Genomic DNA, 22588 nt, shown 5'->3' on the forward strand with positions numbered 1-22588 from the left:
AAAAAAATAATTAATTATTGTCATAGATTAAAATACAATGGACTGTCATAGATTATAATTCATTATCAGTACAATTACAATTAGCCAAATAAAAAAAAACAAAACAAAATAAAAAAAAGATTACTATTAAATCTTATAAGAGAGCATAATTTCTATAATGTATCTATGATTTTTTTAATAATAATTTCTATCGCTTAATTCGCGAACACAGGACCGTACGAGCGCGCGCTGCGACGCCATTGGTCGACAGCATGGCGCGCCATCGCGTGATCTCACCTTCGACGCGTCACTCCCGCCAAAACGGCTTAACAACAAGTGTGGGGCAAAACGAGATTTTACAAATGTAATTATTTAAACGGCCAGCTAGTGTAAATAATGTCACTGGCAACTGGCATAAAACATAATCTTATTGTCTGTATAAAAAACCAATAAGTCAATTTATTGATACCGAAAAGAAATTTCCCGGTTTTTTCTAAATACTCTCCTGCGACTCTGTGTTCTTCCTGACTGTATTATATGCAGATGATACAATTATGCCGGATTTCCGCACGATACGTTAAGTACATTCATCTATTAAACATTATTAGTTAACAGTGGTAGAGCCCGCTTTAACATCTTCGCACGAATTGTCCCGGCTCGCCCGGTGAAATACCACGACCATACAGAAGACAGGCGTCAAGTGGAAGCAATTCCGCGTTTCGTCTGATGAGTGTGCGTCCCGGAGGCCTAATTTAGTCCTCTTTCCCTTCCCACCCTTTTCCTTATAAGGATAGGATGGGAAGTGGAAGTGGACGTTCCGGATGAGAGGATGCACGGGAAGGGAAAATATTTTCTTTCTGTGCATCCTCTTCTCCGTCGATTAAAGGTAGGCAACGCATATGCAATTGCGTATGTCTATGGGCGACGGTCACTTCGCTATTTCAGCGATTTCAGATGGCTCGTTTGCCACCTTATGATATAAAAAAAATCTATATATTCGCATTTATAATTTTAGTAAGAAATAAGATTAATACTGATCTAGTCATAATCTTATTCTTATCTTATCTGTGCTAAATGTTTTTAATAATGACTAATTAGGTAAACAATACGTGAATAAACGTTACATATTGATTATAGCTTATCTACTAAATACATGTTTTGATGTTTTTTTTTTGTCTAAATAAAATATTAAAATATAATCCTGATTAGAAGCATCGATCACAAATGATCTGATCAATGTAGTTGATTCATGAATCACGAAATGATCGGATCGCGAGATACAAAATAAACAGTTTTGTTTTAACCCTTTAACGGTTATAAGGAGTGGACAGTGGAATAAAATTGATAATGGTTAAGGGTATTAATAAAAGTAAAAACATGTATAAAAGAAAGTGGTGTTAGTTACACTATTTATAACTCAAGAACGGCTTTACCGATATGACTGAAAATTGGTGAGGAGGTAGCTTAGAGCCAGGAGACGGACATAGGATACTATTTATTCTTTTTCGAATTTATGCCTCGAAGAGGTGCTTTTTATTTAACTTATTTTTATATCCACGCGGACGGAGTCGCGGGCAACAGCTAGTATATATATTTCTATTGTGGGAAATATATTTCCTCCACCGGTCAGATTCTATTCTCAATTGTATGCTCTTCACGCGCCTGATTTATTCTATTACTGTACTTATATACAATAATTTATTTTTGATAGTATTTCAAATAAAAAACTTTAAAAACATCAACTGTTAATATTAATTACAAAAAAAATATTTTTACTTATAACAAAAATCTAATTTTATATTTTATGAAAATCACTGTAAAAAGGTTCTATGCACAGTACGAACTTCTTTGGTAAAAAAATAAAAATCATAATGGAGAAAATATCGTCTGTAACTTATAAAGGGTTAAAGTTTAAAACCCATAGATGGCGTTATTTCGTTCACTTGCTCTAACTGAACAACATACCCACTCTATTTGATTTGCTCACGACCTGCGACCCGCAAATCTTTATCGAACATCAAGATTGATTCGATTATTTTTATTACTTTCCTAGAGAATACAATAATGGATCAATCATACTCGATAAATTACATTTTCGTTTAATAGCATTTAAAATGTTAATTTAAGATAAACAATAATGGTTAGATTATTAAATTATTCAAACTTCCGTGAGACATTATAATAAACTTATATAAAAACGGCTAAAACACTGACGTATATTCATCCGGTGGCACCGACTAGTTTCGAGCCCATCGGGGAGAGTGAGCTGAGGGCCGCGTACGCGAATACCAATACCACTCAACCCGATGAAGGGCGGGCTCCAAACTAATCGGTGCCGCCACCGGACGTAAATACGTGAGTGTTTAGCCGTTTTAATATAAGCTTAATAATGGTTAGATGTTGAGTTTAACCGTCAGACTAATGTACATCATAGCAGAATTATTTAAATAAATACCCACAAAAACTCTGTTAAGTAAAAACGTTAACTTCGTAAAGTCGTCATATATGGTTACGAAAATAAAATATGTTAATTTACAAAAAATCATCAAAGTTCAAAGTAAATAAAGGTCAAAACACTATAATAACTTAATATATAATTAGAATGGAATTTTTTTAACTTAACGACTTAAACTCACCTGTTAAATTTACTGATATTTACTTATATTATTAGTTTGAGTTTACAACACTTCAACCAAATAATTAACGTCTGCGCCAAAATGGAGGAAATCAAATAGGAACAAAAACTACGGCTTATAACCTATCCATATATCCAGCTACATAGAAGTAACAGGACCAGAGTTACCATTGTCAAAACGCAACACACGATTTTGGTAAAAGGGACGTTTAGGAAGGGGAAATGTCCTCTGTAAGTCCCTTCATCTGTCCATTAAAAGTAGGCAACGCATCTGCAAATGCAGATGTCTATGGGCAATAACAATTTTGGCGAATTCAACTGACTGCTTCTCGCGAAAAGTTGCAAAATTGAGTACAACGGCTGCTACAAACACAGTACTGCGTAAATGTAGCCGTTTTAAATTAGTTTCTTTATAATTATAACAAAAGGCAATGAGTTTTAAATCTATGATATTAAATAAAATATTAAAAACGAATAATTAACTCAAATACATTATTGAAAGAAGTCCCTTGGTCCGTGAGGTTCTAGCGCTTTAAGGTTTTTTAAGGAAATATCCAAAAAATATTCGACATCACAGGAGACCGAAGAGCTGGCAGCTACATCGGACAAAGAATTAGTCATCGTCAGCTCACTATGCGTCCGCACTGAGGGGCTCGGAGCCTACCTCTAAATACAGGGTGACTAGGCCATAGTCAACCACACTGGCCCAATGCGGGTTGGTTGACTTCACACATATTTTTTGAATTTCTTCTCAGATATGTGCAGAATCACGATGTTTTCCTTCACCGTATGAACGTCATATAAATGTACATATGTAAATCGGAAATGGAAAAACACAGTACAAGGCGGGATTCGAACCCAGGACCTGCAGATTGCAAGTCAAGTGCTTCACCCCTGAACCACCGACGCTCTTAGAAGAATTAGTACAGCTATTCAAAGGGGGAACGCTGCCAGTATCTTCGGAACCTTGTATAAAGGGACTCCTTATAATAATAAATTTCAGTTATTTGTTTTTAATATATAACAAAAGGCAATTATATACGAAAGCGGATATTTCGTATTCAATGGATATATCCTTTCATTTGAAACCAGGTCGTCTTAGGCAAACCGGCGTTTATGATTAATTCATTCGGTACATTACTATTCAAACTTTATAGAGGCTCGTAATTTCGTATAAGACGCTGCGGAATCACACCGTACCGTACCTACACTGTAAAACAGTTGCAACATATTGTCGTAAATACATTCTATTTGAAGAAAATAGATATAACAGCTAGAAATTAACAGAGGCACGTCAAATTCCATACATAGCGGCAATCACGATAATTGACTTTTTTTTTTCATGCAAATTGCGAAATAAATTGAAGTCATAGCTAACTTAATATTATAAATGCAAATGTTAGGATGTATGTTTAACGGCTCAACGGATCTTAATGAAATTTCGCTTGGAAAAACAAATAGGCTACAATTTTTTTTTTAATTCCAAGCGGACGGAATTCCGGGCGACAACTAGTTATAAAATATAGTTACATAAATAAAAGCATTTGAATATTATTTTAATATTTTAGTATAGAAATAATTAGACCAAAGTAAAAATTGCGCTCGCAGCAAACCACAAGCCTTACTAACGATTGAATCTTTTAATACATTTATTAATTCCCAGAACAGGTTTTATTTAAGGTATGGCAAGAATTTAATAATTTTTTCGAAGATGGAACTTAGAGTTATAAATCATAAAAACATGTTTCCGACTACCAAACATGGGCACAAAATATGGGTTGGAACTATCGATTCACACTAGCATTCGCCACCGACTTCACCAGCGCAGAATTAATAATGTAACCTATAACATGCCCGCGTACATCTTTTTTTTTCAGAGGGGAATGCTTATGCATACTCCGCGCCCCGGGGGGGACGCGGTAGTTATGTGGGATTCTCCTTCATAGCGGAGGCATACCCACTAAACCCCTCTGTTCCTCTAAAGCATCGGGACGGGACCACGGGCACGCTTTCGCTCTCGTCCGCGGCACCGTCTGCCCGCGTACATCACCTACCTTCCAGTTAAACTCCCGACAAAATATGTCCAGCCGTTCAAAAGATTACACGGAACAAAACTTTCAAAATTTGTTTTTTTTTCTACGCAAAACCATCATGTTTATGGAATATGTTTATATTTAGAAAAATTCAAGGGTCTTCAAAACTCTTACATAACCTAGATTTCACAAAAGGCTACAACTTTGGTATGAAGGTCAAGTGGGTACCGGAAAGCAGAACAACTTCATGTCAACTTGAAATCATTAGTGGAGTACTCTTGTATCACAGCATTTATAATCCTACTAGGAATATAAAAAAACTCAAGAATAGACTGCATTATAAAAGGTATAAAAAAAGCTTGAGAATTGAGTCTAATAGAAACAAAAAACGTTGAATTAAAGGTTCGATTATTGTTTGACCGTATAAAATAAATGTTACTAATATTATAAAGAGCGTCGGTGGCTCAGGGGTCAAGCACTTGACTTGCAATCTGCAAATCCTGGGTTCGAATCCCGCCATGTACCAATGTGTTTTTCCATTTCTGATTTACATATGTACATTAGTCCGACGTTCTTACGGTGAAGGAAAATATCGTGATGCAACCTGCACATATCTGAGAAGAAATTCAAAGATATGTGTGAAGTCAACCAACCCGCACTTGGCCAGCATGGTTGGCTATGGCCTAATCACCCTTAACTTGGGGTAGTCTCCGAGCCCCTTGGTGGGGACGTATAGTGCGCTGATGATGAATATTATAAATACGAATGTTTAGATGGATGGATGTTTGTTTGAAGGTCCAGAAAGGCTGTATACATCGCGGTGAATTTTAGCATAGATTTAGGACATAGTCTGGAAGAACACATAGGCTACAAATTTTTGTAAACCACGTGGACTGAGTCACTGGCGACCGTTAGTATCAATGAAATATAGAGCAATTCAAATTAGTATTTATAAGAGGTTTTCAACAACTAAAGAAGTTTAATTTTCCTTGTTTGTTAAGGTAAATGATTTGCAACAAACGTATACGTTTAATATATGTAAATTACATAATATGTTATTTATTTTAAAACAAGAGGGTTACATGGTATTGACACGTTTCGATTGCAGATCACGACAGTCTTTAGAAACCCGATTTATCAGCTAACTATACATGCCCACTGAGAGTCTCGGGAGGTCATAGTCAATGCTGGCCGAGTGGAGACACACTTCACACATATCTTCGAATTAATTCACAGATATATGCATATAAGAACATCGGATGTATATAAAAAAAAACACATTGGTACATGGCAGAATTCGAACCCAGGACAAGCAAGTCAACTGCTTAACCCCTGAGCTACCGTTTGACGACTGGCTACCACCAGCAAACCCGTTTGACATAAAAAAAACTTAATAGCCTAAGTGTTCTTCCCGATGATTTTCTACGTATATGCCAAATTTAATCGATATCCGTTGAACTGTTCTTCATATACCTCCTATCAAACATCCATCGATATAAACTTTCGCATTTATAATATTAGTAAGATAGCTTACCCACGACCTTGTCAGAGCAAAATTTAAAAAAAAACAAACAATAATATTATAAATATACTCTATGCACCCAATGATTATGAAGCTTCATAGCAGGGAAAGAATTTTTCAAATTGGTTTAGTACTTTCTGATCCTTATAGCAAACAAAGGCAACATACCCATACTACGCGACTTATTTTTTTAGTTTTTTCGACCCCTCCCACCCATCGGTGACCACTCGTAGTACATGCCAAGACACCCCCCGACCTTAGTTTTTACGTAGTAATTCATAAGTATGATTTTCAATCATTTCACAGGCAAAATTTGAAAAAAAAAATTGGCTCATACTCTTCTTTATAGCATAAGACTGCATGCATTTTAAAATTACTAGTGAATTATGTATTATGAAAAAAAAACAACTAACGATTACGTGACTAAAATCTGAGCCACCCCCTCGCTCCTGTGACTGACCTTAGTATTTAAGGACTCCACCACACTCCCTAAAAGGGTCACGTAGTATGGGTACGTTCCCAAACAATCAAATCTTTCATCTTTTTTATATAGATTATTATTGACAAATTATGGCGAGTACATCATTTAAATAAAATAGCTGTTCATAGTCCAACGTAAAGTAAAAAATAAGAGAAAAAAAGTAAGCCAATGATAAAGTAGAGGTCAAATAGAGGTTGTTATTATTATGTTAATAGTTATAAACACTATTTTACCTACAACGAAGATTCTCAAACATTTTCTTTCATAGACAACTTTCAATATTTTACACTATTCGATCGACTGTTTCTTTTTAATTTATTCAACATCATCAGCTCACTATACGTCCCCACTGAGGGTCTCAAGCCTACCTTAAGTTAGGTGACTAGACTATAGTCAATGCTGTACCAATGCGGTTTGACTTCACACATTTGAATTTCTCCACAGATATGTGCAAGTTACATGACGATGTTTTCCTTCACCTTAAGAACGTCGGATAAATGTACATATGTAAATTGAAAATCGAAAAAAACATTGGTATAGTCTTCAAATTATTATACTCCCAACTTAATTTTACGCCATTTTACACTTAAATGGATTTTTTTATATCATAAGGTGGCAAACGAGCCACCTGAAATCGCTCAAATAGCAAAGTGACCGTTGCCCATAGACATACGTAATTGCGTTGCCTATCTTTAATCGTCGGAGGAGAGGATGCACAGAGAGAAAATATTTTCCCTTTCCATGCATCCTCTCATCCCGAAAATCCACTTCCATCGCCCATCCTTTCCTTATAAGAAAAAGGGTGGGAAGGGAAAGAGGACTAAATTAGGACGCATGGATGGATCTAAATGGATCTGAGTGGATCCTGGACTTTGAGAATCATCGAATTCAAAACACATCCAAGACCATGTCACAATATTTCAAATAGGGTCATCAGTCCCGAAGACAAACAAATCTTTCCTCTTAGTATATAGACATTTTCTACCGTCTACCCTAAAATACAAGAAAATTAATATCTTTAAACGTATGGAACCCGTTGGAGCGTCTTTGAATATTTTAATTGTTTTGAATTTCAAATTAACCTAAAGTTCGTCAACAAACGTCACAAAACAGGAAACCTACATTATAGTTGGTACAATACAGATTTAATTAATAAAAAAACTAACAACAGATATGTTAAATCTTTTTATGAAAAAGTCTAAAAAAAACATCAAAACCTAGCTGTTTCAGAGAAGTGACTTTGACTTACCGTTAAATATTAAAAACATAAAAATATAATCACATTCACGCGTTATTCTAACTTATACATATAAGCCACGTATTCGAAAGTAAAAGGGGCTGACCAGAAACAACTTTCTCGTTTGTAAAATAACTTAGCTCACCACTTAAACAGCAACGCTGTAGTGCGAGTCAATGGAGAAATCCAACGCGATCGAGTCTCGATATCACTTAACGACACGTCCGCTTCGTGCGGCTGCCGGCGGAAGACTGGATTGAATTGAACGGAACGAGGCTACGTCACTCATGCGCACACGCATACATCAGCTCCCCCCTACCTCAGCCTGTAGGCGCGAACCGTTATCGGGCGCGACCTTACACTACAACACTCGATTCCAAAAGAATTGCAAAGTGGACAAACAACGAAATACCTCGTATTGATCCAAAGTTCATATTAAGTAATCAAAGTATCGTCAAATTCCTTATTCCTTTTAATTATTTTGTTAAAATTGGGAGATAAATTGAATTAATTTTGTTCTAATTATCAACCTATACTTATCCCACTCACGTAGGGTTGAAGCAACAGTTTTCGTCCACTAAATATTCCGTCATTTTAGTTTTCACTACCTTTTTAAACATCAGAATTTTAGAATTTTCTAATTTAGCGTATAGTCTATTTGTGTAGATAAAGTCTACTGTTACGTGTTTTGATCGAATTCCGGTATACTTTCAGGACTAGAGCGTAATCGCTGGCTATGTTAAAGTCATCAATTTCTTGCGTCATTAAAAATTTACGTTTATATAAAAAATGGGACAGCCAACAATCTATGATAACATTTGCAATAATGTGTATTTCACGTAAAGCTGTAATTCAATATTCGTGATTCAAATAAGTAACCATTACCGCACGACAAGACAATAATTATCAAAATATCTATTAGTGATAATATATACATTTGTAGTGGCCTTTGCTGTCGCGTACGTAATGCGTTCTTTAAATCATTGCTTACAATAGAGATTCGACATTTTTTTTCTGTACACTTCCAAAATATAACTAGCTTTAGTGAACTAGTAATAGCTTCTCAAATTGTTAACTACAAAATTTAATATGTCAACGTACAGTTACTGTTCTTCTAAGGATTATTTGGACCTATTTATTAATCAGTGTATGCGATTCAAAGTTTATAGCTGATCCGGCAATTTAGACCCGAAAACTGACGTATCTGACCCAGAGAGGTGCTGCTATCGTGGTGTGAGCTAACAGAGAATATGTATAACATAGAAATATAATAAAGAGGCTAAGAAAATGTCATAAAAGGAAAAAGACACGACAATATACTTGTGACATATTTTTAACATTGGCAGGGGGTTTACTAATCAGCTATTGTAATTTCTGACAGTTATGCCCACCGGATCAGCTAATTTTCTCAGTCAATCCTACACTTATTGTTTTACAAGTGACAGGTGTCACTTATGACATAATTTGAAACTTTATTATCTGTGAACAAATAAATGCGACATCTAGTGACAGGCATGAAACTTCTGACACACACTTCTGACAGTTACATCTTATCATCAGCACGAACTATGTTCATACTTTATGTGATACTAGGTGTCGCCCGCAACTCCGTCCGCGCGGAATTAAAAAAAATTAATAAGTAGCCTATGTGTTCTTCCAGACTAAGTTCAACATGTGTGTCCAAATTGCAACAAAATCCGTTGAGCCGTTCCTGAGATACCTTCAAACAAACAAACATCCATCCATTCAGCCAGACATTCGCATTTATAATATTAGTATAAAATAATATGAAATAAACATACGTACTTTATGCTATTTTACTAAAATACTTATACAAAAACACTTGTCTCTTTCATTATCGTTCTAAGAAAAGAGAAAGCAAATGATTTATATGCGTATTTTGCACAGCAAATCATACTATGTTCTGAGCCACCAAGATATGTGACAAGTTCTATACTATTTTCAATTACGTTAGTAGTCATATTAGTCATGTGAAATTTCCACCTCTTTTGTGGTGTTTGTTACAAAATATCTTAGGAACCGCACAACGAATCTTGTTGTAATTTGGCATACGTAGAACAGTCTCTTTAATATGGAAGAACTCAGGCTACTTAGTAAGTTTTTTTTATTACGCGCAAACGGAGCGGCGACAGCTATTTGTGTCATCGCTAATACGCCTAAAAATTACCATAATATACAATTACAAAACTTAATTATAGCATTTATTGCATAACGTTAATTTGTTAATATACCGCAAATAGCTCGATGTAACCACAGATTCATTCCAATACAAAAACTCAATAACAGGAAGTGGCTCGCATCAATAATGAACAACAACAAATTAAATAGACCAATCGCATTATTCAAAATACGAATCATAGAGTTATTTTGTTAAATATGTAGCACGACATTAACTGTGTCTTTTACCTTAATTTGTTTGCGTAATTTCCTTACAAAAGTGATACATAATTTTCTTTTCACGTTACTATATGCCTTCCAATATTTACGAATGATTATTTTAATTAGAAGACAAGATTCATCATCATCAGCTCACTATACGTCCCCACCGAGGGGCTCGGAGCCTACCCTAAGTTAAGGGTTATTAGGCTAACCACGCTGGCCAAGTGCGGGTTGGTTGACTTCACACATATCTTTGAATTACTTCTTAGATATGTGCAGGTTGCATCACGATGTTTTCCTTCACCGTAAGAACGTCGGATAAATGTACGTATGTAAATCGGAAAAACACATTGGTACATGGCGGGAATCGAAATCAGAACCTGCAGATTGCAAGTCAAGTGCTTGACCACTGAGCCACCGACGCTCCTTCCCGTTAAAGAAGACAAGATTAATTTAAAAAAAAAACGCAGAAATTGAGGAACTGGCAGCCAAGACACTCATTAGAGAGATAAAAGCAAAAAGTATAAAGAATTGATGATGTTAGAATCATCTAATTATGCGCTTGAGATTGTCGTAACGGTGTCAACTTTTTATAAAATTAAATCCTACCGGTAAAAGCAAAAATCGCTTGACACTTGTAGACGTCAGCACAACATATCGTGCAAGAATGTGCCTTGCCTTGTGCACTACCATGACTACACAGAAGACACGCTACAACTGGAACCAATTCCGCATACAATCTGATGAGAGTGGTGCTTGGAGTCCTGATTTTAGTCTTCTTTCCCTTCCAACCCTTTCCTTATTTCCTTCGAATAAAGAAGAAAGCGAATGAAAGGCTTTGACGTAGGGGAAACATTTTTTTATATAAAATAAGGAGGCAAACGAGCAGCGGGAACATCGAGGTATTCAACACCTATAGACATCTGCAATACTAAAGGAACAGCATATGTGTTGCCAGTCTTTGAGAAGATGATACGCTCTCTTCTTGAAGGACCCTAAATCGTAACGGTTTGGATATACCGCCGATGACAGTCAGTTCCACAACGCGACTATGCGAGGCAGGAAGATTGGCCGCGGATGAGAGCGAAAGCGGGCCCGTGGCCCGCGGCGTTGGAGGAACAGAGAGGTTTAGTGGATATGTCTCCGTTATGGAGGAGGATCCCACATAACTACCGCGTCCACCCCGGGGCGCGGAGTATGCATAAAGCATTCCTCTCTGGAAAAAAAGAAAGATTCGCAAAAACCACACGGTTGTGTATTGTCAACCGTCGAGATTCTTCAGCCTTCTTCTGTGTCCCCACCCCGTTGATTAAAGGTAGGCAACGCATCTGCAATTGCTGTCTACGGGCAGTGGTCACTTCCTCGTTTACAACCTAATAATATAAAAGAAACCTTCGTGCAATAACTTGTATTGAATATTACGTATGACCTTTACAATGTCAATTGTATTGATTAGAAGCATCCATCATAACAGATAGCTCGAGTACATCCAAGTGCCGACCTCCCGACCTGACATTGAAACGACTTATACAATTGTTTATTGATTAAACGGTTTTCAATCTCTACTTATGCTTTTCACTACAGTACACAAATAAATAATCCAATACATATTGACGTAACGGTACGTTGTTCGCGTTTATATGCTTTTTTTATATCATAAGGTTGTAAACGAGCTAGTTGCCTGAAATAACTGAAATAGCGAAGCAACCGATGCAAATAGACCTATCTTTAATTGATGGAGGGATGTATAGAAAGAGAACATTTTCCCTTCCCATGCATCCTCTCATCCAGAAAGAAGAAGCTTCAATAGCGTAATGATTAAGGGTACGGATTTCCGATCACGAGGTCGGGGGTTCGAATCCCGACATTCGACTATTGTCGTAAACCACATCCTAGCACAAGCCTAGAGCTTAGTTGGAACAGTAAAAGAAATATTAGTAAATTTACAAAAATATCTGATATTTTCAACAAAAAAAAATCCACTCCGAAAAGACCTAAAATTAGGCCTCCGAGATGCACACTCATCAGACTGTATTTGGAATTGCTTCCATTTAAATCGCGTCTTCTGTGTAGTCGTGGTATTGCGTTGCGAACCGGCCAATTCGTGTCTACCACTGTTAAAGCTTACAACCTTTCAGCTAACATTAGTAGGCAACTTTCTAGACCTTGCATAGATCTGACCTTAGTGTTCCTAATCACATTGACATAAATGTTAGGTGTAAGCCAAAGTTCCGTTCACTTGTCAACTATTGGTACGGTTACCCTATATTCAAAGCATTATAGTACGTCTATATATATAAAAGAAAGTCGTGTTAGTTACACTATTTACAACTCAAGAACGGCTTTACAGATATGCCTGAAAATTGATAAGGAGGTAGCTTAGAGCAAGGAGACGGACACAGGATACTATTTATTCATTTTTTTTCGAATTTATGCCTTGAAGAGTTGCTTTTTATTTAACTTACTAATATTATAAATGCGAATGTTTAGATGGATGTATAAATTCGAAAAAAATGAATAAATAGATAGATAAATATCCTATATCCGTCTCCTGGCTCTAAGCTACCTCCTCACCAATTTTCAGGCATATCGGTAAAGCCGTTCTTGAGTTATAAATAGTGTAACTAACACCACTTTCTTTTATATATAAAATATATTTAGATGCGAATGTTTAGATAGAGAGAGAGAGATATTAATAAGACACCGGTTTATCTCTAAAATCGTATAACAATGCAAATTGAAAGTTCAAAATGATACCTTATCATGTAGATGAGTCGATTGAATTAAAAAAAAAAAGATAAAAACAAAACAATCAATATCATAGTATTATAGAAAGTCGATTTTCATTACAACACGATGACGTTAACAATAAATAATTACGTCAATTGCATTAATTGTAATTTAAGGGTACAGTCTGACAAAATTTTCTGACCCGGTGAAATGTGTTGGTATGCTTTTTTCATTACATCACTAGCTGTCTATGTGTTCTTCCAGACTACGTTCTATCATCGTCATCATCCCTACCGAGGGGCTTGGAGCCTACCCTAAGTTATGTAATTAGGTCATAGTCAACCACGCTGACCAAGTGCGGGTTGGTTGACTTCACACATATCTTTGAATTACTTCTCACATATGTGCAGCATCACGATGTTTTCCTTCACCGTAACATCGGATAAATGTACATATGTAAATCAGAAATGGAAAAACACATTGGTACATGACGGGGATTCGAACCCAGGATTTGCAGATTGCAAGTCAAGTGCTTGACCCCTGAACCAACGACACTCTTATGCTCTTCTATATGTTCTATATGTGTGTCAAATTTAATCAAAATCCGTTGAGCCAGCGTATAACATAAACCAATTTTATTGACTGTATGTCAGTCCGCAAGACCATTGTTCCGTGTAATCTCTTGAACGGGTGGACAGATTTTGATGGTAATTTGGAAGTCGCGTGCAACCGCTAGTTCATCTATTCTCCGCTTATATACAGGTGTTTTTTTGTATTTACACGTGCACAATTCTTTGTCTACTTTTTTTCTAGCAATTAATTTAAGTTTTTTTTAAAGGCAACTATACTTAACAAATGATCTAACACAAAAAATAAAAACAATATTCCGTTGAATTGTTTGAAACTGAGAAGGAATTAACAGTGGTAGAGCGAGCTACTTTACCTACGGCTTTTGAAGGATAACTCAAAATCTATTAGCCTTCTTAAGCTATTTCTTCCAGACTACGTTCTACATCTATGACAAATTTAAACGAAATCCATACAGCCGTTCTTGAAGACCCTTACAAACATTCATACATCTAAACATTCGCATTTATATTATTAACTAGCTGTCGCTCGCCACTCCGTACGCGTGTATATATAAAAACTTAATTAGTGTAGCCAATGTGTTCTTTCAGACTATGTTCTATACGTATGCCAAATTTAATCGAGATCCGTTCAGCCGTTCTAGAGATATCTTTAAACACCCATCCATCCACATCACATCCATCTAAACATTGGCATTTATAATATTAGTAAGTTAAATAAAAAGCAGCTCTTCAAGGCATGAATACGAAAACAAATGAATAAATAGTATCCTATGTCCGTCTCCTGGCTCTAAGCTACTCTCACCAATTTTCAGGCATATCGGTAAAGCCGTTCTTGAGTTATAAATATGTAACTAACACGACTTTCTTTTATATATATTGATTAAGAAGATTAAAGTATTTTACATTGACGTATTATACATTATCAAAGTCTCATCATAGTCTGTTGATACTGATCACACATACAAACATTGATTTTAACACGCACATAGATATTTTAATAACCTTATATAATTACGTATGTCGAAATACCATTGTCATGGAAGACAACGATATAATGATGATTATATAATTAAAATATAATATATTTTGCAATACATTACTTAACACTAAGTAAATATTACTAATATTATAAATGCGAATGTTTAGATGTATGTTTGAAGATACAGAACGGCTTTTTTTATATATATTTCTAGCTGTCTCCCGCGACACCGTCCGCGCGGAATTAAAAATTAAGTAGCGTGTGTTCTTCCTATGTTCTATATGTATAACAAATTCCATCAAGATCTATGCAGCCGTTCCGGAGACATCTTCAAACATCCATCCATTCAAACATTCGCATTTATAATATTAGTAAGAAGTTAAATTAATAAACAGATGAATGTTTGTTAGAAGGTATCTCTAAAACGGCTAAACGTATCTCAATAAAATAGTCTGGACTGACACATTTTTTTACATGATTAGGGGGCAAACGAGCAGCGGGAACACCGAAGTGTTCATGCCCATGGACATCACCAATACCAGAGGAACCGCTGATAAGTTGCCTTTGAGATGGTGATACACTGGCTTCTTAAAGGACCCAAGTCGTAGCGTAGTCTACAACGCCTCTGTATAAAATTTCGCTAAAACCGCCATCGAGATGGTGAATAGAAGCTGGCGGTCTGTCGTGTTGTCCGATGACGGAACTCGACGGCAGGAATTGTTCCATAGGCTACTAATTAAGTTTTTTTTTCAATGCAGCGCTGACAAGGTCGCGGGCGACTGTTCGTATTACATGATATTGTTTATTTCATTATACTTTTTAATAATAATGTACATAATTGCTCAATTTATAATAATAATGTACATTTGTTATCAATATCTTACAATATTTAATTTAAATATTCATATGTAAGTAACATTCAGTGAATATTTTATGTATAAAAGTTGTCGCCCGCGACTACGTCCTCGCGAAATTAAAAAAAAAAACAAAATTAGTATCCTATGTGATCTTCCAGACTATATTCTATATCTATGTCATATTTCATCAAAATCCGTTCAGATGTTCCGGAGATACCGTCAAACAAACATCCATCTAAACATTTGCATTTATAACATTAGAAAGATATCTTACTAATATTATAAATGCGAAGGTATATCCTGATGCATAAATCTCGATACAAGAATACATAGGCAAATAAGTTTATTTTTCAATTCCAGACGGACAGATACGCGGGCGACAGATAGTGTCTTTATAAAGGTAGCCTTAAAACAGATAACGTAAAGACGTGCATCAAAGTATCAAAGTCCAATAAGAAATAATAATTCCAGTGCGAAAACGTTATCTGAACCGATGAGAAACGATTTTGTCGCGATTGGTTCTGTCAGAAAATATGTAAAACCTTGTTAGGCATAGAATATGACATAAAACAATCCTATAGACCGATAAGGACATCTGAGCCGGTGGACATAATCCAAAATTAATTATAACTCACTAGCACCGCCATGGCAAAGTCAAAAATGTCATGTCTTTTTGTATGTTGTAATTTTTACTTTTACCAGCAGTCAAAAAACTTAATAACTAGTATATGTGTTCTTCCAAACTATGTTCCACGTCTATGACAAATTTCAGCAAGATCCATACAGCCTTAAAACATTAGCATTCATAATATTAGTAAGATTTTTTTAAGGTGTCATCTACAAATGCCTAAAACAAATAGACGACTTTTGAAAGCGCCATCTTTCGTGATTCTATAATTTCAATTATTAACATGGTAAGTTCTAGAAAATTCCGTAAGATGGCAGTACACGACATTTGTAAATAAATTCCAAAACAGAAAAAAATGTGTAAAATTAATGCAAAGTCTGAAGCGAAGTATAGAAGAATATAAAAAAAAACATGAAACAATATTAAAATAAATTATACAAATGCAATTACGTTTTATTTCCGTTACACCAAAAAAAACTAAGGAAAAAACTATATATATAATTTTTCTAAGTTGTCGCTTCAGTATAACCGAACCCTAAAACATTCCAAACTGGCCACTAAGAAAACAAAACATTACTCATTGTCAAATTATAAAAAAAAAGTTCACACAGTAACAGAGTGGTCGTGTACCGCGCGTGCCTTAACGCTGCCGACCCCAGACAGATAACCCGGCGACCTCGGCAATGTCGCGTCAATGTCGCCACGACCTCTAGAGAACGGGACAGACAACACGATCCCTAACAGAAAATAGTTAATTTAAAAACTATACTTTGACACGGCTAAGTCAAACTAAGTTATGACAGCTCACTAGCGCCCCCCATTCACCGTCAAAGTATGACACAAAATCAATTATGGCTATCTAATTAGGCTTTGCATATTCTGATAGAGCTAACCACAAAAGAAGCAAATCTCTCACCGGATCAGATATCTTGGTTGACTAAAATTATTACTTAAAAAAAACCGCTGTCAAAATCGCATGACACCCAACTTTACAAACTCATTTAATTTTTTAGGCTCCAGTTCATAATGAAACATACATAAAAACTTAAAAAGTCATCAAAATAAATTATTAGAGTACTTGGTTTTTACTAATAAAATAAATGTTTCGATGTATGGATGTTTGTTTGAAGTTATCTCCAGAACGGCTGTATAGATCTTGCTGAAATTTGGCATTGAAGTAGAACATAGTCTTGAAGACCACATACTGTACTAATTATGTTTTTTATCAATTCTGCACAGACGGAGTCACATGACAGCTAGTATAATAATAAAAGATGATTAGAAAGCACTTGTAGAATACTTTAATTGAAGTATCAATTTTAATTGTGTCATTCAAAACTAGTCTGTTTTTACCCTTATTCATAATTAATAGATAATGTAAAAGGCACTTTATGTTATTATAAATAAAGGAATTTCAAAAATAATATGTTTTAATACAAGGAAGCAAACAATTAACAAAACAAAAAGGGGTTAAACACTTGACTTGTAATCTGCTGGTCCTGGGTTTGTAACCCCCCATGTATTAATGTGTTTTTGCCATACATACATACATTAGACATTCTTATGGTGAAGGAAAACATTGTGATGCTGCTCATATGTGTGAAGAAATTAAAAGATGTCAAGTGATATCACACTGGGCCAGCATTGACTATGATCTAGTCACATAACTTAGGGTAGGCTCCGAGCCCATCAACGGGAATGTATAATGAGCTGATGATGAAGCAAAAAATAAACTAACAAATTTTTTAATGCACAAAGGCGGGAATTTATGGAATCATCCTAAGTTGTTAAGGTTTGGAAATACTGAAGGACAACATATTTTATAGTTATTGACTTAAGACATGTCTCTTTAAAACCAGTACCTGGATGACCAAGCTTTGAATTGATTTTAAGTTTAAGTTGATTATCGATAAAACACAAATAAAATGACATTTTCTAAAAATGATTACTAGCTAGATCGATTTACCGCCCCCGAAACCCCCTGTATACAAAATTTTATGAAAATCATTGAAGCCGATTCCGAGATTCCAATTTTATATATACATTTTGCTCATTTAAAGATATAAGATTACTTTTCCATAAAACTAATATTCATAATTTTCTTCATTATTCACAGACTAGCCATTACCCGCAAATCTTTTTGTGTTGTTATTAAAAAATCTTAATTAGTAGCCTATGTGTTCTTCCAGACTATGTCCTACATCTATGCCAAATTTCATAGAGATCCATGGAGCAGTACTGAAGATACCTTCAAACAAACATCCATGCATCTAAACATTAATATTAATAGTATTAGTAAGATTACATCAGCCATATGTATTGTTACATAGTCAAATCAAAATTTATTAGATAATTTTAACAAGTTCTTTGACTAACTTAAACGTAATAAGATCGTAAAAATATATTTGTTTAAATCTTTTAAGTAAAAAAAAAACATGTTGATATGTAGTCCTGTTAATATTACACGGTATTAAAACGAGTAATCACGGTCAGTGACTGTGCATATTAACTGACAATGAATTATCCAACAATCTTTATCCAGCAATCAGTGTACATAACCGGCTTATACAATCGGACGCTTCAAAAAGTTATCAAAGATAAACCTTATCATGTGTGCCTTTCCGGTTAACCTATAAATGATTAATTAAAGTAACTCACCTCTTAGCCGCCGTTGAAACACGTAGAAACACTAATACAATATTTAAATGGATAACACAATCACCTTTGTGGATTTAACGCGACTTTTACATTCGCTTCGTCGACTCGATTGAAGTTGATTATGACGTTCACTTGACATTTATCGTTAAAAGATAAGGTAACGTATACACTATATGAATTGCAAATTACCCAAATATAGCGAATAACAATATAGTTTTTTGAATACTTACTTTATTATAAAAGATATAAATGTAGTATTTGCTAAGATATAATTAATTAATTTGAATATTAAAGAGGACATCTCTGCAAAATTCTAATAAGAATAAGTTTGTTTTGATCAGGACTCGTAATTTTTAATTCATGGCTTTTATAATATTCCTATCAATGAAATAACAAATAAATAATTAGATAAATTGTGATAAGGTGATAGTAATATTGTGTATTATGTCCATCTTTTATCGTATTTATAATGAAAATTCTGATACCCTGAATTACGTGCACGATAACTTTCTTATCATTAAGTTTGCCAAGTTAAAAATGATAATTATCGTATAATTGCATGAACGTATTTAGTATGGGAAAAGTGATAGGAATAGGATGGCTAATAATATTGTGTAAGAAAAGACTGCGGAGTTAGTTAAACTAGTTGAAAAATACTAAGAAGACAGTCTTTAAAAGAATAAGTTATAATTTAATTAAGTGCAATACGTGTAAAACATTTGTTTTTTTTTTAACATTTTTTACATCATTATAATTTTACAGAGTTGGTAACATTGTTAACTTCCGTCATCTAACATATGGACCAACTGTCAAAACATTGAAAAAAAAAATATTGTCATTGTCATGTTTAAATTATAATTTTAATTTATAAAAGTTTTTATAAATCGTGCTAGGATATTTATTATATTTTATATCTACAATGTTATGAAACTTGAAGAAAAAAAATTATGGATTCCTGTAGAGTTTGTATGGATAGAAAGACGAATACATTCGATATATTTACTTCAGATATAGCTGAGAAAATTTATTTTTGCACTGGAGTACAGGTGTTTGTATTTGCTTACTTGTTCATGTTTTGCATCACCACAATATCTAACAAACTCTACAGTTTAGAACTGCAAAGGTATCAAATATATCAATCCTGGTTCTGTGTGGTTGACTAAGAGCTAGTAAGCCTTAACTTAGTGTCGGCTATGACCGCTCAGTGATGATTTTAAGTACCCCTATCTTTTTGTATTGTCGGTAGCTTAGTAGTTAAGGCTTGACTTGTAATCTATAAGTCCTGGGTTCAAATCCCATCATGTGTACATTTTATTTTACTATGGCATAGTTGCCCCTATCTTAGTATCGAGGCCCTTAGTGGAGACGGACAGTGAGCTGATGATGAATGTACAGTGAAGGAAAACATTGTGATGTGCATATCTAGGATTAATATTTGATTTCTTTTCAGTTATTTTGTTGATATTGTGAGATAAATTGGTATTGTAAAAGTTTTATAGTAAATTGTAATTTGTCTATGGTTGTCATTGAAATAATTGCTTTATTTTTTATTACAGATAATAAAAGAAGATTATATGCCAACTCAAATATGTGATATATGTCATAATAATTTATCAATAGCATACAACTTTAAAACTCTATGTTTACTCTCTGAAAAGATATTAAAAAATATAAATAAAGATACAAAAGATATATTACAAGAAAATAGTGAAAATGGGGATGATTTGAAACAAGACTTTGAAGCAGGAGATAATGTTCAGATTAAATTAGAACCTGATATGAATAGGAGTACAAGAATCAATATAAAATTAAAATTGGGCTGGTAATTACTTTTTTTTTAATATAGAACCTAGTGAAATTGGTGAGTAATAGTTTAGCATGGTACGGATTTAATTTGGAGAGATGATTATATAAACAAAAAAGCAATGAGATGTGGGTACAAAGGTAGAAGAAGACTCCCCTTTCCCTCCCACCCAGGCAAAATTTAGTCCATAAATAAATCCAAGACGGCCGCCATAATATAGTACTTGTTTTTCAGTATAGAAGAAAATGAGGCAACAACGAAAGTGAGAAAGAAAAGAGGTCCATATAAAAAGACTGGTCAAACACGATTAACAAAGTTTAAATTTCGCAAACTATTTTGTGAGCCATGCGGAATGAAATTTTCAAGCAAAGAACAATCTGATAAACATAAGAAAGAAACTCATAAAGGAGAAAGTTTTATTTGTGAGGTAATTATTACATACTATGTCTTCTAAATCTATGCCAGCCGTTCTGGACACATCTAAACATTCGCATTTATAATCTTAACTTATATCTTTAAATGAGCAATTCTTGTATATATATATATATATAATTGGAATCTCGGAATCGGCTCCAACGATTTTCATAAATTTTAGTATATAGGGGGTTTCGGGGGTGATAAATCGATCTAGCTAGGAATCATTTTTAGAAAATGTCATTTTATTCGAGTTTTATCGATAATCAACTTAAACATAAACTTAACTTTTTCCATCGGTAAGATCGAAAAATATTATTCATATTTCATCATTTTATTAGTAATTCGTACTTAAATATAATTTCCAAACAAAGCTCGGTCATCCTGGTACTGTTAATAATAAAATTACGTTCTAAAACTAAGGTATTAGCTAACGTGAATTTATTTTAAAGTAAAATTTTTCCTATTATGTGACGTAAAAAGTTACATCTCATGGATACAATCATACATATTCCATGAGATGTAACTTTTTTCATCGGATAGGTCGATATATAAGTTTGTATCAGATTTGCGGCAAAGTGTTCGTACATCGCGCGTCTCATTTCTCTCACGTGCGGTCGCATCTGCCGCCGCAGTATGCATGCGACTCCTGTGATTACCGCACCTGCCATAAGCATGATCTCATCAAACATTTGCGCATACATACAGGTGAGATTGACATATCCAACGAAAACAGTTATATCTATACGATGAAAAGAGTTACACAACAGAGATAAAACCAACCATTCGTTTTATAGGTGTGAAACTATACCAGTGTGAGCACTGCACCGCCTCCTACCATACGTCGTCTAATCTCAGCTGTCATATTCGCCGCTGTCACGCCCACGAGCGACGTCACGCATGTCATCTATGTGACAGGACATTCTATGATCGCACAAAACTCAATCGCCATATAGATACACATAATGATATAAAACGGTGAGCTTGTCTCTTTTTAGCTAATGGATGCGAGCGGTGGATGGAAAGAGACGGATGTCATCTAAAGGTCGCTGGTGAAATGTAATTGAGTCTTTATTATAAGTCTTTTCAAATATTTTGGCGGCTCAAGGTCATGCGCGCTGCGCAGTGCTCTCCTCCCCCTCCACCCTGCGCAGCGACTTACACCAAGTTAAAAGCCGCCAGGATATTTGAAAACATACAAAATATGCGAGTGGTTGACCTCAGGTTTGAATGCGACGTGTGTCACGCTTGCTTTACGCGGCGTTGCTACTGGAAGAAACATTTGCAGCGCCAGCATGGGGTCACCGTGCCCCCACAGCGCCCTGGCCGGCAGAAGACCAACAGACAGGTCGGAGAGTTACCCACTAGTGGGATTGTGACGTAGGCGATACAGGCTTTTTAAGATGTTCTTGTGGTATGGGCTTTGGGATTTTACATCTCAGAAATGTGGTAAACAGTAGCAATAATGTTGTATATTATAAATATTGCATATTTTTGAATGTTGTCAAAATAAATATTATTTATTATACGATTTGTGTATTATTTTTGAAACCGAGTGTTTTACAATCGAGCGAAAAGAGTTACATCTTAATTGTTCTTTTAAGAGAAGTCAATTCAAAAGGTCCTTTGAGTCGGATACAA

At 34.9% G+C, this 22588-nt stretch overlaps 2 protein-coding genes across 4 annotated transcripts in view; one reads left to right on the forward strand and one right to left on the reverse strand.

The window, feature by feature from the left end:
- The window catches only part of ATPCL (ATP-citrate synthase), a 35511-nt gene extending 16644 nt beyond the window's left edge, over positions 1-18867 (reverse strand). The window contains exon 1 of one of the 3 annotated variants that reach the window (XM_013308623.1): positions 18730-18867. The gene's annotated coding sequence lies outside the window, so the exon portion shown is untranslated. Of the gene's footprint in view, positions 1-7899; positions 7985-8032; positions 8160-18729 lie in introns of those variants that run through there. The other 2 variants (XM_013308621.1, XM_013308624.1) reach the window with 2 other exon arrangements.
- A 737-nt stretch (positions 18868-19604) lies between these two features.
- Positions 19605-22426, forward strand: LOC106115235 (zinc finger protein 2). Its single transcript, XM_013308559.1, has 6 exons — positions 19605-19775; positions 20286-20551; positions 20768-20960; positions 21514-21655; positions 21745-21925; positions 22172-22426. The coding sequence occupies exons 1-6, from the start codon at positions 19677-19679 to the stop codon at positions 22329-22331; spliced, it is 1041 nt and encodes a 346-aa protein (XP_013164013.1). The 5' UTR covers positions 19605-19676; the 3' UTR covers positions 22332-22426.
- Positions 22427-22588: the final 162 nt, after the last annotated feature.

This window comes from Papilio xuthus, unplaced genomic scaffold (assembly GCF_000836235.2).
Source record: "Papilio xuthus unplaced genomic scaffold, Pxut_1.1 DF827870.1, whole genome shotgun sequence".
Lineage (NCBI taxonomy): Eukaryota > Metazoa > Arthropoda > Insecta > Lepidoptera > Papilionidae > Papilio > Papilio xuthus.

Excerpts from the sequence above, each read along its gene's own strand:
- LOC106115235 (XM_013308559.1), top strand. The coding sequence starts at position 19,677 with ATGGATTCCTGTAGAGTTTGTATGGATAGAAAGACGAATACATTCGAT. Across the intron at positions 19,776-20,285 it reads ATTTTTGCACTGGAGTACAG|ATAATAAAAGAAGATTATAT; the intron begins GTGTTTGTATTT and ends TTTTTATTACAG. Across the intron at positions 20,552-20,767 it reads ATAAAATTAAAATTGGGCTG|TATAGAAGAAAATGAGGCAA; the intron begins GTAATTACTTTT and ends CTTGTTTTTCAG.